We start from the raw sequence: 17937 nt of genomic DNA on the forward strand, positions 1-17937 counted from the left end.
CTTAAAAAATAGTACTTTTAGCCAATATTTGTTTCAATCTGATCTGAAAAATCCGACCCGTCAACTAAAAAAAATTACTAGTTTAAGATTTTTGTTTTTAAAAGTGATATTTTTTGTCAAAATATTTTTTTTTAAAAAAGGGATAAACGGATTAACCCATTTAACTTATCGAACTTACCATAAACGTTTTGAATTGAAAAATTATAGTTCGTGAATAAAGCGAACCTAAACGGACCAATTCTATTTAGTTCACGAGTTTAAATAAAACGGACCTAAATAGACTGACCCATTTGACAATCTTTAAAAATGATAAAAGAATAAGAAAAAAAGATAATAAAAACTCTCTCATTTTTACCAGCTAAACTAATCATAAAGACTAAGAGAAAATCTTCTGATAAAAAAATCATTCAAAAATATAATAAGTGGACTTCATAGTCCATAGTAATTATTTGTCCGTGGCATATGGTTACTTGTGGTATTTTTTATTTTTTTGAATTTTTATTTCCATATACCTGCTGCATTAACTGAGGCAATTCATTCCATGGTTTTGCTTTGTCTTGCCTGCATGATATATGAACAATATTAGATGCTCTCTCTTTTTTGAAATCATTGTTATTTTAGCTTTTCTTATACATTAAAAAATTGATGTACTTAGATGTGAAATAGGTTTAGATAAATGAATTTTTTTAATATATAAAATAATCAAAACAATAATTATTTTAAAACGGAAGAAATATAATTTTTCCCCTTCTTGATCATGTTATGAAATTATGCTTTATGTATTTTGTGTACATTAATCTGTAACATTTCTTTTTGTTCACAAATAAATCACTATAATCACAATCTTATTACTAGATTTTTAATTAATCTAACCCAATGCAATAAAGAAACTAAATTACCTACTATCTTATCAGTTATACATTTTTTATTGTCAGAAATGTTCATGAGTCTAGCTGAGTTAGATTTAATTAGACTCGGATATAATTTTAAAAGGTAATTAAGTCTATTTTTAACTCAATTTAAAAATAACTCGAAAATAAATTGGGTTAACTCGACATAAAATTAATATATATAAAATAATTTTATATACTAAAGTAATAAAATTATTTTTAAAAATTAAATTTAACAAATATTATATCATATTCATATCAAAATAAATTATTTTAAAACAAAAACAATACTGTATAATATAAAAAATACTAATTAAAGTATAAAAATATAATATGACATTACTAATTTTATTATAAAATATATATTTTTACTATAAAAAATAATTTCAGACCAACCGAATGACTTGAAATATAATTCAAATTCAATCCAAAAGAAACAGCAAATAAAAATAATCAACTCAAGTCTAACAAAATATATCTTGAAATCAGGCCAAATTTTAAATACTAACCTTATCACAATAAATTATATCGGATGTTGATATACAAGATTATATCTATAATGAGCCAAATAATATGTAGGATCAAATTTGATTTGTCGAATTTTTTCTGTTTTAAAATAAGAATTTTGTTTATGTATCTTAGAATATATGTTAAAATTACTAACTGAAAATATTTTTATAAAAATTACAAAAAAATTAAATTTTTAATATATTTTTTATGTATTTATTAAAAAAATTAAAATTTTTTATTAATAGTAATTTTAACATATGTTCTAACTTAGAACACATGTTTTAACTTTTTATTTTTTTAGTACATTAAAAAAAATTAATATACTTAGACATTAAATAGATTTAGATACATCAAATTTTTAATGTATAAAAAAATAAAAAAAAATTATTTTAAAACAATATATATGAGATGTAAATGAAATGAATGCATTTATGTAAAGAATCTTATAATAAAATAATTACATAGTCTATAACAAGGTTGCTTGAATGCTGGGTCATCAGTTGATGGTGGGGGTTCTTGGCCAAATATCATCTCACAACTCATGTCATCAAAATCTGCAAATCATCAAAAGAAAATATATAATCAAACTATCCATATTGTTGAAGAAATCTATCTCCCTCATATACTGATACTGTTGTCTATTATATACTTTCTGCACAGTTGATTTAGGTAATTAGTTAACTTAATGAGAAATTAAATCATCTATTACATAATTTAGGGTAGGGGAGTTTTCAGTCTGATCCATTTGTTAATTAACGTATTTTTATTCTTTCATCAATCCAACTTTTTTTTTGTAATTATTCTGCTGGTCCTTAAAGTTTTATTAATTTTTTAATTAAATTTTTATAATTTTTTTAATGAAATCTTTACACTATTTTTAGGTTTGTAATTAAGTTCTTTTTAATATAAAAATATTAGAATTAATTAAATCAATAATTAAGAACCTAAATGTTTAATCACATATTTTTAAAAAAAATATTCTATTAATTTTAATATTTTTAATATAAAAAAGATTTAATTATAAAATTAAAAATAATATAAAAATTTAATTAAAAAATATAAAAAAATTTAATTAAAAATTTAATAAAATTATAAAATTAATAAAATAATTGAAACTCTTTTTTTTTGTTCTGTTAATCATAATTATTTTTGGTGCGTGCATGTATGACCAACTAAAAAAAAAATTGAACCATTTAAAGTTGGGCTGGGTTAAGTTAAACCCGTTGTGCAATGTAGTTTGAAAATAAACCTTTTTAATTAAAGTTGTTTAAAAAAGCTTCTTAATAAATACAATAATGATTTTATAGTTCTTAAAATATATAAATCTAAAAGTACATATGGTTTTATTTTTTAGCGTATTTACCGTTAAATGCAATTACTGGTTTCCTTGTATATCATAAGATGGTTCATTAGAGGGGTAAAGTAACACCGGATATAAATAAATATAAAAGAGCATACTAGAACTAATGAGATGAACAGAATGAATTATATGGGTTAAAAAATCCCAAACCTTCTTCCACACATTCTATCTTGTTGCCTGTTGGTTAATAAAATCTTTAACACAACTTAAACGATATCTAGAATTTATACACCCAAAATTATAGTATTTATTTAATAATTAACCTTATTATGATTACCTTAGTCATAAACTTACTTATTTTTTTCTGGATTTGAATTTGTACTTTAGAAGGTAAAGTATCATCTTTTATTTTTGAATAGTTTTTCTCTCATATTTATTCTTAATCCCACTTATGAAATAAATTATAAAAAATTACATTTTACTCTCTAAAATAAAATTCAAAATTTAGAAGATTCAAATTCTTTTCTAAATAAATTAGATCCTAACAAAAAGTAGAGGTACTTAAGATTGGGTATGGCCCGTAACCCGATCTAGATCCTAAATATATTTTGTCGAATTTAAATTTAGAGTAAAGTATTAAATTGGTCCTCTTTGGACGTAATCCTATTTTAGTCCTTAAGGTTTAAAATATTTTATTTGAGTCTAAAAAGGTTTCATTTTGTTTCAATATAGTTCCACCGTGAAGTTAAAGTTAAATAATTAACGGAATGTCCTAGTAATACAACAACAAGATTGATAATCTGAAAAATAAATACAAACTCGAAAGGCACAAAATCAAACGTGTGACTATATTGAAGCTAAATGAAACTTTTTTAAATTCAAATAGAACATTTTAAACTTTAAAGACCAAAATAGAATTACATCCAAATATAGAGGACCAATTTAATACTTTATTTTTAAATTTATTATTTTGATCCAATGTTATTTTTAGATTGGATTCAGATCATAAGATATTTTCGACTTAACCCAAATTATTTTATATATATAGAGAGAGGGGATGAAATTAATAATAAAATATTATATTATTATACCTCAATTATTAATTTTATATTATATATTATTATTTTTGTTTTAAAATAAATTTTTTTGGTATAAATGTGATATAATATTTATTAAATTTATTTTTTAAAAATTTATTAAATAAAACTTATAAACGCTAATTTTTTATCGGACCCAATTAGTTTTCGGATCAATTTAGAGTCGGGTTAAATTCTTTAAAATAAACCCGTAAAAATATTATGATTGGAGCTAGTTCTGATTAAATTTTGCTTGGTCCAATCGATATGCATCCCTAACAAAAAAGCCTGATATACTGGTTCTTTTTTAAAAAAAAAAAAAATTAGATAACTACGTTCTTAATAAAATAAAATTGGTCCCTTATCTTTCAAGATTTTAGACAACTTAATTAATCCCTTAAATATATTAACTTTTAAGAAAAATTAGGAGTATTTGTAATTTTTAAAAATCAATTTTGTTATGTGTATACAAAAAATTAATACTCTATATAAAATATATGTTGAAATATAAAATATATATTAAAAATAAATTAAATAATATATGTATTTATACATAAATAAATAATAGATGATTTAATTGCTGAATTTTTATTTACACATAATATTTTTGTTTAAAAATATGAAGAGCTATTTTTTTTAACTTTATTATGTCAAAATTTAATTTGTCAACTTTTTTTATTAGATACTAATTGTTTCTAAACAAAAATAATTAAGACACCAATCTAAAATTTACTCTAAGAAAATATATAAAATAAAAATAAAATTAAATGTACAAATGACATTAGTCTATATTTTTCACAAATTAACTCGATTCAAAATCTATCCATATCTTTGTAAGTTAGAGCCACCCAATTGACACCCTAGTCATCAATATGTATAATTTCAATGCCTTTGGGTCCAACCAAAAAAGAAAAAGAGAAATTAAAAACCATCCCTTGTGAAATTCCTAGTCAATTTTGTGGGGGATGCACAGGAAATTAATATTTAATAAGGTGTCATTTCTGGCGAAGTTTAACTGTTTAAGTGTTTAACGTGCGGCTATTATTCAGGTGTCAAATTCCATATGAAATTTGAAATGCAATGTGTAAAGCATTGATTTTATTTTAAGCCTCAACGGGTGGAATTGCATTTTGGTACCCTAAGTGGTATCTACATGGGACCCTCCACTAATTAGTATTTTGATAATGTAAGTAAGGAGCATCGATTTCTAGTTTTGACACACAGATTTTGTCACTTGCTAATTTGAGAAATGTAGACATAATTGTTAAGATGATGATGTTCTTTTGAAACTACACAAAATATGCATGTAAATAGTTACATATGCACAATAAAAATATTATGCTAACAACTCAAACAAAAAATCATTTAAATCAATTCCTAATATTTCAACAAAGTTTTATTTTGCCTCTAATGTTTAAAATGTTTTATTTTTATTACAACATATTTCTAATTGACTCAATATTATTTGTATGTTAAATTAAAAAAAATATTTTATGCTCTTAATAATATCAATATTTATAAGTGTTCATAGATTCGAATTAGATTTATAGACTAATAGTATTTATTTGTATTTGATCTGTATAATCATCAAATCATATCAGATTCAATTTACAGTCAAATAGCATCAGATTACAAATTTTCACATTTATATTTACGAATCCACAAAATAAACAAAAAAAATATATATTATGTTATGCTTAAGTGATTTTTTTATTTGATTTAGTTTCTACTTTGCATTGTACTTTTAAAATATTAGGATATTAAAATTTTATTATTACGTATTTGTTGTTGTTGTTAGAATGTTAAATAATTAGATTTAGTTGTTTTATTTGATATTTCTAGAATTATATATATATATATAGTTGTATTTTGTATATTATTTAAGAAAATATTGATTGATAGTGTTTTAGAAGTAAATAGATATTAAAAAAAGGAGAAAATGTTTTTTTTTTATTTTAGAGATATTTTTTATTTTTTAATTGGATATATCCGATATTTTTTATTTATTGAGGATTGAATCAGATCCTAACTCAAAAAAATGTTAATGTTAGATCCGATTGAGTTGAAATTTCGGTAATATCTAACCTATTACATCTAATGTCATAAAATTGCTATTCCCACAAGTTTAAGCTGATAGGAGAGACAATATAAATGATAATATCTCTAACATTATTCCTCAAACAAGAGTCTCTTTTGAGTTTATTTGAATTTTTACATAAGTTTTCTTTTTTCTCATTTTATTTGTCTTATGCTTTTTTTTTCTTTTGGGGTTCACCAAGAATCAAATTTTAGACTGTTCAGACATAGAGTTCTGATACAATGTCATGATATCACTTCTCCCAAAATTTTAAGTTGATAAGAGGAAATAACATAAATAGTTACATCTGTATATTTTTTTCAAGCAAGAGCTTCGTTTGAATTTGTTTGAATTTTGTGTAGTTTTTTTTATTTGTTTTATACTTTTTTTAGGGTAAAGTATTAAATTAGTCCCCCTACGTTTACGTGTAATTCTGTTTTGGTATTTAAGGTTTAAAGTGTCCTATTTGAATCCAAAAAAGTTTCATTTTGCTTCAATATAGTCCCACCGTAAGGTCAAAGTTAAATAATTAATAGAATATCCTACATGACGGCAATACAAGAACAAAATCGATAATATGGAGAACAAGTACATGCTTCAGAGGCACAAAATTAACCGTGGATGCATCAATACATTTATTTATCATTCTCCTTAGTTCTATAGAAAATATTTTATTTAAATTGTAAGAAAAATGATAAATAAATGTATTGATGCATCCACGGTTGATTTTATGTCTCTGGAGCTAATACTTGTTCTCCAAATTATCGATCTTGTTCTTGTACTGATGTCATGTAGGACATTTTGTTTGTTAATTATTTAACTTTGACCTCACGGTGAAACTACATTGAAGCTAAATGAAACTTTTTCCGATTCAAATAGGGCACTTTAAACCTTAACGATCAAAATATGATTACTATCAGACTTAAGAGGCCAATTTAATACTTTATTCCTTTTTTTTTTACTTTTAGGATTCACTATAGATCGAATTTTAGATTTTTTTATATAAAACTTTAATACCATATTATAAAATTATTTTTTTTAAAATCTTAAACTGATAGAAAAAATAACATAAATAATTATATTTTTAACACCTAATATATATAGTGACAATTAAACAAGAATATAGTCCATATATTTATTATTAACCCATTTATTATCACTAGTAGTTGGCTCTGTTGTCAAACATCTTATTAAGCAATTCTTAAATCCTAATATCTTCTCACTAAACATAATTAATTTATTTTAGTTAGCTCTAAATCACAATATTAAAATATACACATATTAAAGGAAAAAATTAATAATATATATTATAGAGAGGGTAAATAAAGCTTCTTGAGATGGGAGTCATAATAATATATGATACAGAGGTTTTTATATTACCAAATTAGTTATTTAAATTAAATTGGTTTGTTGAAAAATGAGTAAATTGAATAAATTTTTATAGTAGTTTCTGAGATTCGTGTGATTACCCAATGTAGTCTTTAAGATTTCAATTTTTCTATTGTAGTCTTTTAGATAGAGCTCCGAGTACTCATAGTAGTCCTTAGACATATTTCTTGTGATAAGTCATCACCGGAGTGCTTACGTGGCATCGTTTTGCCACGCTGGTCCCTCGCAATTGGTGTTATTGTACAAAATCCTACTCTTGCACGCTTCGCTCTCCCTCTTCCTCGTGTTCTTCATCGCATTTTTCAGGCTCCCAATTCTCTTCCTTTACGCTCTCCAAACCTACATCACCCCGATGCCCAACCCTCCACGTCCCACGGCTTTCGTGTTGCCATTCGCCGCCCTAACGCCCCCGAAGGCCCTGTTCCCGACCTCAGAAAGCAGCCCAAGAATAAGGACAAGCTCAATTTTGACGAGAAGAATGCCCAGATTTCAGGTTCAGGCTCGACCATGCTCACCTTCAATCCTGCCTCTACATCGATCAATACTGCGTTGCATTCACCGTCTCCTTCGTTACCCTCTCTTCCCTCTTCCTTCACTCTTAATTGGGTTCCGATACCAATTCTCGCTTCTTCATGAGTGGTGCTTTCGTTCCAATTCTGTTGTCAAGTTTGAGCCTTTACATGTGGTTCATGATGCTTGCGAGGCTCACTTTTCGAGAGATCTGCGTCCAGGAAATCCGAGAAGCAGCTCAATGTTCTTTTTGGTGTTTTCGGAATTTTTATGGGAATTTTGGATTTGGATCACACCTCTTCGTCGCTTTTAGACCTCCATTTTGCTGGTCTTGATGGGTTCTGGAAAGTTCTCCTTGCTACATTCATAGGATTCCTTTCATTGGTGTTGTTCATTCCTGCTGCTAAAATTGCACGTTCTTTTTGGCTTGGAACTGATCAGATTCATTGCAATTTGTCCATGATCATTTGTGGATAGTTTGGTTGCACCATCCTTTATGCAAATCAACTGTTTGTTATATTTACTGCTTTGATTTGGATTAAGCCTTTAACTGAGATTTTCGTGAATAGTTTGGGGAATCCTTTTTTTAACCATAGCATATTGTTGGCAACGGTACACTTTATGGCTTTTGGTTTAGCTGCATGAAGTCGTTCTTAGAAAAAGGTATAACATATATGTGGAGCTTGCTCAAGCATCATTTGATGAGTTTATTTGATATAGTTTATTTATTATATCACATTATTATGTAAAGTTTCATAATTAATAATGCAAGAATTCTTTACATATAATTGATCCTCAAAAACTATGTTGGGTACTCAAACCAAGTTAATTGAAGATTCATACACATATCACAGTCCTAAAACTATCATTGCATGATTTGAAAAGGTTTCAACCTTGCTTTTTCAGGAAAAAGATTAGGGGTGTGGCTTGCTCTCTTTCTAACTGTTTATTTATCAGCAGGAACTGCAACTGCATTGATCCTTATAGAAAGGAAAACCATGAAACTCTTCTTCCAAATAGTTTGTGGTCCAACGTGTACCTCAAATCCTTTAACCACAGTGGAGTGCTACTTGATTTTCATTTCTCTATCCATTGTCCTGTCTTAGCTTTCAAACCTCAATTTAATTGCAGGGCTCTCACTTATAGGTGCTGTGACAGTAATCACTTACTCTACTATAGTTTGGATTCTATCTGTGAAACAACAAAGCCCACCCTCCATCTCTTATGAACCTTTGTCATCGCCATCATCTTCTGCATCTTTGTTTCTTGCCTTGAATGCTACTGGAATCATAGCATTTTCTTTTTGAGGCCACAATTTGGCACTAGAGATTTAGGTACTAATAATGCCTTGCCATAAACTTTGTCTAATTAAACTTCTGATTTATCTCTTTTTAGTTAATGAAAATATGAGCTTTTCTTATTTTTCAGGCTACAATGCCGTCGATTTTTGTTAGGATTTGGTTGAATTAGTCCCACATTGCTTAGGATAGCAAATGGAGTGGGTGGCCTAAGCTATAAATATGAGGCTAAGTTCTCCATTTGTTTTTGCACCAGTCGGAAACACTTTAAGCTTGTATCTGATTTTTCTTTTCCTCTATACTCTTTGATTAGAGAGTGTTGTGAGGTATAGTTAGATATTTGCTTTGAGAGAGTGTGGGTGTACTGAGGTGCCGGTGTTAGAGAGAAAGAAGTCTATGTGTTGTAACAATTTTCACATAGTGATATTCTCTGGTTGTCATTTGACAACGGCCGTGGTTTTTTCTCCGGTAATTGGAGTTTCCACGTTAAATTCTTGTGTTGTGATTGTGTCTATTTTATTTCTCTGTCAAAGGTGTTTTCTCAAGGGGGAATGGTGATTTATTCCCAACAAATGGTATCAGAGCTTCGGTTTGGTGGGATTTATTCTTAGTATGCTCTGTGGTTGCAGCTTAGTCTGACCTTCCACATCAGAAAAGAATTTTGTCCTGTGGCTTGAGGTTGATCTTTGGTTGCTGTCGTTGTTGCTGGAAGGCAGTGTGACACTGTGAGAGTGTAGTTTGGAAAGGTTTTGGCTAAGGAAAGATCTGGTATTTAAGTGTGTCCATTGTGACCCACCTCTCTTTCCTGGGGACCCTTCCTAGTGCACGGTCTACAGTTAAGTTATACTATTGCAGTATACGGTTGCAACAATGTCAGGATATTCAAGTGCTGTGAAGCTTGAAATAGAGAAATTTGATGGAAGAATCAATTTTGGCTTGTGGCAAATACAAGTCAAGGATGTGTTGATACAATCAGGTTTGCACAAGGCGTTGAAGGAGAAGATCTCTGGTTGCTCTCTTTATGAGAGAAGATGATGTTCTCTAGAAGACAAGAAGTATCCTCATGGTATTACCGCACTGCCATGGATAAGGATAAGTTGTGGCAATCGGGTCCACAATTGCACACGGGCATTGGTTGGCGTTGAGATGCAAGGTGTGTGGCGGAATTAGGTCGATGGCTGAAGAACTTCCAGAAAAAGCCAATTTGGAAGTTGCACCATGAATTTTCAGCAAGGTTTCGATCTGTACCAAGTCGAAATGCTTGGAGTGGTTTAATTCCAAGTGAGTATACTTTCATGGTGGAGTATGATAGTTCTCTGAACTATGATTGTCGGTATAGACAATGGCAGCAAAAAATTGTCGGTGTTGACAATGGAAGCTGAAGATGTGTGACTATTTCAATCAAGGTGGAGATTGTTAGGATTTGGTTGAATTAGTCCCACATTGCTTAGGATAGCAAACGGAGTGGGTGGCCTAGGCTATAAATATGAGGCTAAGTTCTCCATTTGTTTTTGCACCAGTCGGAAACACTTTAAGCTTGTATCTGATTTTTCTTTTCCTCTATACTCTTTGATTAGAGAGTGTTGTGAGGTGTAGTTAGATATTTGCTTTGAGAGAGTGTGGGTGTACTGGGGTGCCAGTGTTAGAAAGAAAGAAGTCTATGTGTTGTAACAATTTTCACATAGTGATATTCTCTGGTTGTCATTTGACAACGGCCATGGTTTTTTCTCCGGTAATTGGAGTTTCCACGTTAAATTCTTGTGTTGTGATTGTGTCTATTTTATTTCTCTGTCAAAGGTGTTTTCTCAAGGGGGAATGGTAATTTATTCCCAACAATTTTTAAGCACTCGGCTCGGGTGCCAATGTGAAAAGGTGACAAGGTTGCTTATTTCTTCATTGCATTGTGCCTCTTTCCTTTAGCTTAATTAATGGATTATGATTGATTCTTTAGGTAACTGCAGAATTTTAAATATAACTGAGTTGTTTGTAGCTGTTTATCAAAATTTAGTGATTTAAGGTTAAATATAGTGGGAGGGACTAATGTGGGTATAAATTGGAAATGAGCTAGCTCAGCTAGCCGTTGGAGTCATCCTGCGTGGCCAAAAGACACCACATAAGCGCTTCGGTGATGACTCATCACCAGAAATACGCCCAGGGACCACTATGAGTGCTCGGAGCTCTATCTGGAAGACTACAATGAAAAAATTGGAATCTTGAGGACTACATTGGATAATCACGCGAATCTACTATGGGGATTTACTCTGAGTAAATTCTCATTTTGGTTTTTGAAATTCGTGCAATTATTTATTTTGGTCTTTAAAATTCAAAATTTCTCGTGCTTTTTCAGATTCTGGTCCGGACAGCGATTTGGTCCCTCAACCTTTTTCATCGATGAGTCAGCAAACGGAGTGCTAATGTGACAAACCTTTGCCAATGTTAGATATTCTAACGATTAGATGACATGACAAGATTTGATTTTGGACCTCATTTGGTCCATGGAACCTTAACTTTTTCTTTTTCTTCTTTCTCTTGCTCCACGCCGTCCTTCTCCTCTCGTTTCCTTTTTTTTACTTCCATGTCTCTCACCTGACCCATTCCTTTCTCTTTGACTTCCCCTCCATCTTTTCCTTCTCCGTCGTGCTCCTTCTCTTTTTCTGACACGATCTCTTCTTTTCACCCTCGGTCCGTCGCATCCCTCACTCACCAATCACTATCGATTCGTTGGCTTTGATCCAAATTCTAAACTAAAGCCAAAGTTTGTTATTTTGGTATCCACGAATATGGTGGCACGTCCCAACAGTAACAACAACAGCAACAAAAGCAGAGCAAATAGTAGCGACAATAACACTACAAACCTTCACTGCTATCACTGCTATGGTTCGTTTCTTCACACCCCACTTTTTTCCCCTTAAAATTTAAGCTTTTAGAGTATGTTATACATACTTGTATTTTGTAGAACATGGCACTAAACACTCTGTAATTAACACAACACAAGTATAATCTAGCGAAATAGAAGGGAGTCATAATGAATTTCACCAAACTACAGAGAACATTAGTATAATCTACTCTTGAAATATGGGATGATCCCACTGTGCTAACATAACCACCTCTTCTGGTGGCAGATCAACCTCATCTTAAAAAGCAATAAAAATTTTAAAAAATGTCCTACCCTAAACATTATTTCATTTCATCTCTGTTGTTATCCTTTTGACTTGCATTATTATTGTTGCATTTTAGGTTTTCTCAATAGTTTTTTTTTAGAATTTTATTAATTTTACCACAATTTAAATTGAAGAAGAAGTCATGTCACCTAATTATTAGAGAGTCTAATGCGTCAAGATTTTGTCATCTCAATATCTCATTTATTGACTTGTCATCAGAAAGGATCGAGAGATCAAATTAGTATCCAAATATAAATTTGGGAGACTATTATAAAAAATTTTAAATTTCGAAAACTAAAATGAATAATTACATAAATTTTAAGAAATAAAATGAAAATTTACTCGTTAAAAATAAAATACAACTGTAATAATAATGTGTGAATATATATATATATATATATATATATATATATTTGATCATGCAAATAGTCGCGGAAAATATTAATAAATATATATACTTACTAGGAACCATGTTTACTGGCATACCAAAAGCATCTTTTATAAAAGATTGAGATGGCATCTTGCAGAGATTAATGCACATTCCTACGCAATTTGTCTTCTCCAAAAATCTGCATATATATATATATATATATATATATAAGTGAAATTCTTGTTCAACTGAAATTTTATTAGACAAATATATACTAAAAACTAATGTTATGATTCAAAATAAATATGACAAAAAAATACTATTATTATTTGAATAATAATATATTTTATGTATAGACATATTTGGTTAAATTAGTAAATTGAACACAAGTGGCCAATTCGTTCATTGGTTTTTTATCTGAACCGGCTGGTTCAACATCAAAATAAATCGAATTTTAATTTAATAAAAGTCTTGATGATATCTTAGCAATAATGGCAATAACATTGAATCATTGATGGTGATGATCATGATGACCATGATGCAAATAGAGAATTGGGTGTGGAGCTACCATAATCATTGGAGCGTAATGTTGAGGCCCTAAAAGTATGATATAAGATAATTTTCTGTATGTTAAATAATAGAAATGTATGTGAAGATAATATAATATATATAGAAAATGGGTGAAGTATTAAATTCGTCATTGTTTGGACTAATTTTATTTTTATTTTTAAAATTTAAAGTGTCTTATTTGAATTTAAAAAAGTTTATTTAACTTCAATTTAGTTTTACTGTTGAAGTTAAAATTAAATAATTAACAGAATGTCTTATATGACAGTAGTACAAAATCAAGGTTGATGATAATTTGGAGAATAAGTACAAGCTCCAGAAATACAAAATTAATCGTGAATGCATCAATACATATATTTATTATTTTTCTTACAATTTAAATGAAATATTTTTTATAGAACTAAGGAGAATGATAAATAAATATATGGATGCATGCAGGATTGCTTTTGTGCCTATGGAGCTTATACTTATTCTCTATATTATCGACCTTGTTCTTGTACTGCTGTCATGTAGGATATTCCGTTAATTATTTAACTTTGACTTCACAGTAATAAGACTATAGTCTATATTGAAGTTAAATGAATTTTTTTAATTTAAATAAAATATTTTAAATTTTAAACACTAAAACATAAAAGACCAATTTAATATTTTACTAGTAGAAAATTAAGTGGAAGTTGAAGTTACCTGCATTTCTTTATGTGGACTACATTTTTTTCTCTTCTTCCATTCATCTCTGATTCTCTCACCTTTACACACATTGTGAAAGAAACTTTTTAATGAGGTTATTACATGGTTAATTAAATTCCTTTTACATTCAAGAAAACTACCAACATCTTAGAAAGTAAAGGGTATAATTTGATTATTATATGCACTAATCTATATACTAGCTTATATTGGGCAATTGTTTATTTCAAGATATAAAAAATACAAAGGTGCATATATATATTTCTTTTCTTGGACAAATTAAAGAAAATGTCGTAAAAGAAATAATTGTGCATATATTCATAATTAACCATATTATTTTTTAAATAAACTTGTCACTTTCAATATATATATATATATATATATATATATATATATATATATATATATATATATATATGGCGTTGGAATTTGGATCATAGAGCATGATGATTGGTTGATTACATAGTGCAATGCCCAAAACAATGTTATACTATATTGAAGCTTTTCAATGTCAAAATTTATTTAATTAGGTATGTATGTTACACCATAGGGCCCAAGGGTGTTGTGTTTCAAGCTTAACGAAATGAACTGATCTATTAAATTATTACTCAATATAGTTAATTAATGATATCCGTTTGAATGATGATTTATATCAACAATTCAGCATATCTACTCATGAAACTCAGAAACTAGATTATTGGGGCATGATGCTTGAATAATTGTACATGCTAATTATGGAGAGTAATTAGTGGGTGACGTCAGATATATGGCAGTGCTCCACACAGTAAAAGAGATTTCCCAAACTTAATTAAGAAAAAAAGTTGGTAAGATGAAATTATTCTCAAATCATATATTTTAAGTCCATTATTGCTCTATTTACAAACTAGTTTAATTTGATGACATGCAATGAACCTTTAAGAAAAAAAAAACTTTAATCTCTTGACAATTTACTAAGGAATTATATACCATGAATTTCATCAATTATTTATAGTCATACAAATGGGATGGGCTGCTCTTTGTTTTTTTTTAAAAAAAAAGTAAAATGTTTATTATGCAAAATTACAGCCAATTAACTAATCAAGAATATAAAATACAAATAAAATAGTGTCTTAGTTACCTCGGAGGGTCCGACCAACCAAGCAAAGAACAAAGTGGTGAAAGCAGCAAAATATTCCCTTGCAAATTTAGATGGTGGTAGCATTGTCCTTATCTGCCATTTTTCATGAATAATAATTGTAATACATAGTTATTATAAAAACAAGAAAGGAATTTAACTAGTTCACTACAACAAAAATTATTTTTAATGATAATTTATTTGTCTTTAGCAACAACAATAAAAATAGCCGTCAATATATTATTGACAATTAAAAATTAAGCATCTTATATTTTCGCGTTAAAAAAATTAAATGACAATTATAATTGATAATAAAGACTTTTTTATCGGTCACAAATTTTTTATAACTTATCATAACAATGCATGATAATAAAAATAAATATATAATTATCAAAAAATAAATTAACTAAAAAAATAGTGATCCTAATTTTATTGCTACTAAAACTAGTGTTTTTTTTTGTCTATAATTATAGAGGAATAACTAACTTGGAAAAGTGGTGGTAAATTACTTTTAAATTCTAAGATAAAATAAATTAAAACACCTTGAAATTATTCGTATACTTTTATTTAATAAAATTGATTGGTTTCTTTTCTTTATGGAATTTAAAGAAGAAATAAAAATAATAAAATTTTATTTTCTATTTCAATAATAATAATAATATAAAAAAAAAACAAACATACCCTTAGAAATACTTGGTTACGAGAGTTAAACCTAGTGATCAAGCCCTCAAATGGAAGAAAGAAAAGTTAAATGCGGACTGAAGAATTTGGATTATGTTTTCATTCTTTTTCTCTAATTCTATAATACTAAACACAAATTAAATGGAAGTGAAAGCAATAGAAGATAGAAAATCAATCATATCAAACCAATGAACTCACCAACATAAGTATTGGCCTTGGAAATGCTCTATCAAGTGCTTGAATGATAACTTCTTTCTGTTCATTAGAATTAAATTCCTTATAAGCCACCATCGCTGCTTCTACAAGGCTCTCATATCCACTCTTTCTATTACTGTGTCCTGAATAAGATTCAAAATTAAGGTGAATTAATCATATACACACAATTATATTTACGTAATTATAGAGATATACTGTATATTTTAGGATTCGGATCTTCAAAAATAAAAAATTGCTAGAGCAATAAAATAAGAGACTAATTACTATTAATTTATAACTTTTATGAGTCTTACTATCTTAATTTAATGGTGATTAAATATTTATTTTTTTGTTAACCAAAAAAAAATATTTTTCTCTTTATAAATCTTTTCATTTTAAAAGATCTTAGTCTCAGTTTTAAAAACAACTCAAAGAACAAACCTAGTTATACTAAAAAAAAATTAAGAATTTAGCTAAAAAGTGTCATAGAATTAAAACAATGATTGAAATAATTTAAATAAATAGTTTTAACTTTTTTTTAATATATTGTTAATATATTAAAGTTTATGATATATTTGATTTGTATTTAAAATTTCTGTTTTTCTTTTTTATTGTAAAATTTTTTATAAATAAAAAATACTGAAAATAAAAATCTTAAAACAAAAAATCCTAAAATTTCATATTTTCTATTAAATTTTCTTAATTATAGAAGAAGAGGAAGAAGGAAAAGAGAGGAAGGAATTAATTAACCTGTTGATGCTTGAACACTTTTTGATAAATGGTTTATAGCTAAGTGATCAAACCAATTATCTTTGTAGACATTAGTTTCTTGAGCAATATTCTCAGCTGGCCTTGCAAGAACTCCAACTACAAAGGGAGATTTTGATTTATGCTTCAACTTCATCATCCATTGATAAGGTGAAGTTAGTGTTAGACTATTATTGCCATGTTGTGCCATCATCATTTTTGCATCCACTATTATTATTTTTGAGAGGGAGAGATAAAGAGAGAGAAACAACTATGGAGAATAGAGGGATATGAATGAAGATGAGAGAAGGGGTTTAAATAAGAACAAAGAGTGCATGAAAAGCATCTTAACAAATTGGTAGAACACAAGATTCTAGTTCCTCTTTGTTTATTGGAGGCTTTCTTTTGTTGACTTATTACATGACACAAGATGCTGCGGTGCATAATGAAAATAGATTGACAAAATTTTTATCTCGATTAATTTTATAAAGTGTGATCTTATATTATATCCTTTTTGTTTTATTTAAATCTTATATAATGTAAAATTGTACCATGTAAAATCAATTAAAAAATTGAAACAAATTCATTCTCGTGTAATACAAATATATTAACTAATACTAATATATACTTGAGTATCCTAGGTTAGAGAGGGGGGTATTTTTTTTATAATTTATCTGTTTTATAATTTTTAAAGATAAAATAAGAATCAAATATAAGACATACCAATTTTATGAAATTTTTTATTTAAATTAATTAAATATATTATTTATTGAAATACCTAAAGTACAATGTATTTATTGAAATACACATGTTACTTTCGAATATTATGATCTAAATTGCAATAAATCCATATTTATACAGTCGGAATGTAACACGTCATTGAATTTCAAAGAAATGTCACATTTCGTGTATATCCAGAATAAACTTAACTTTAGTTATACTATATGGCAAGTACTCAATCATCAAAACATGAGTTTAATAGAATTTGAATCTCCTCACCCGAAATGTGACATGTGTATATCAATAAATACACTATATTTTATGTATTTCGATAAATAATATATTTAACTAATTTAAATAAAAAAAATTCCCATTTCATGAGACATACTGACATACAAGATAATTATAACAAATATATAGACAGACATATATCAACATATAAACAAATTGATAAAACCAAATTGACACTTTAAAAAATATTTAGGTTTTCTTTTTTATTTTCTTTAGCATACATGGCATGATATACTCTAGTTTTATCTCTACATATAATAGTTACGAACTTGCATTCTATAATAAACCAACATATATATATATATATATATATATATATATATATATATATATATATATTAGAAAGGACACCCATTA

At 27.9% G+C, this 17937-nt stretch overlaps 1 protein-coding gene and 1 pseudogene across 2 annotated transcripts; one reads left to right on the forward strand and one right to left on the reverse strand.

Moving 5' to 3' along the window:
• Positions 1-331: 331 nt before the first annotated feature.
• On the reverse strand, positions 332-16970 carry LOC112737455 (beta-carotene isomerase D27, chloroplastic). 2 transcript variants are annotated; one of them, XM_072211055.1, is made up of 7 exons: positions 16573-16970; positions 15826-15965; positions 14950-15042; positions 13833-13894; positions 12698-12780; positions 1862-1954; positions 332-561 (listed from the first exon to the last, which is right to left on the reverse strand). In XM_072211055.1, the coding sequence occupies exons 1-7, from the start codon at positions 16784-16786 to the stop codon at positions 521-523; spliced, it is 726 nt and encodes a 241-aa protein (XP_072067156.1). In that variant the 5' UTR covers positions 16787-16970; the 3' UTR covers positions 332-520. The 2 variants fall into 2 exon arrangements, with proteins under 2 accessions (XP_072067156.1, XP_025643155.1); XM_025787370.3 differs by having other exon boundaries at positions 12674-12780; positions 16573-16944.
• Positions 6431-9059, forward strand: LOC140180869 (uncharacterized; annotated as a pseudogene).
• Positions 16971-17937: the final 967 nt, after the last annotated feature.

Source organism: Arachis hypogaea, chromosome 2 (assembly GCF_003086295.3).
Source record: "Arachis hypogaea cultivar Tifrunner chromosome 2, arahy.Tifrunner.gnm2.J5K5, whole genome shotgun sequence".
NCBI lineage: Eukaryota > Viridiplantae > Streptophyta > Magnoliopsida > Fabales > Fabaceae > Arachis > Arachis hypogaea.

Bases quoted from the DNA above. Each gene is read 5' to 3' on its own strand.
- LOC112737455 (XM_025787370.3), bottom strand. From the start codon at position 16,786: ATGATGATGGCACAACATGGCAATAATAGTCTAACACTAACTTCACCT. The intron at 15,966-16,572 runs GTTAATTAATTC...AATCTTATTCAG, and splicing joins AAGTGTTCAAGCATCAACAG to GACACAGTAATAGAAAGAGT. The intron at 15,043-15,825 runs GTGAGTTCATTG...GAAAAATGGCAG, and splicing joins CAAGGCCAATACTTATGTTG to ATAAGGACAATGCTACCACC.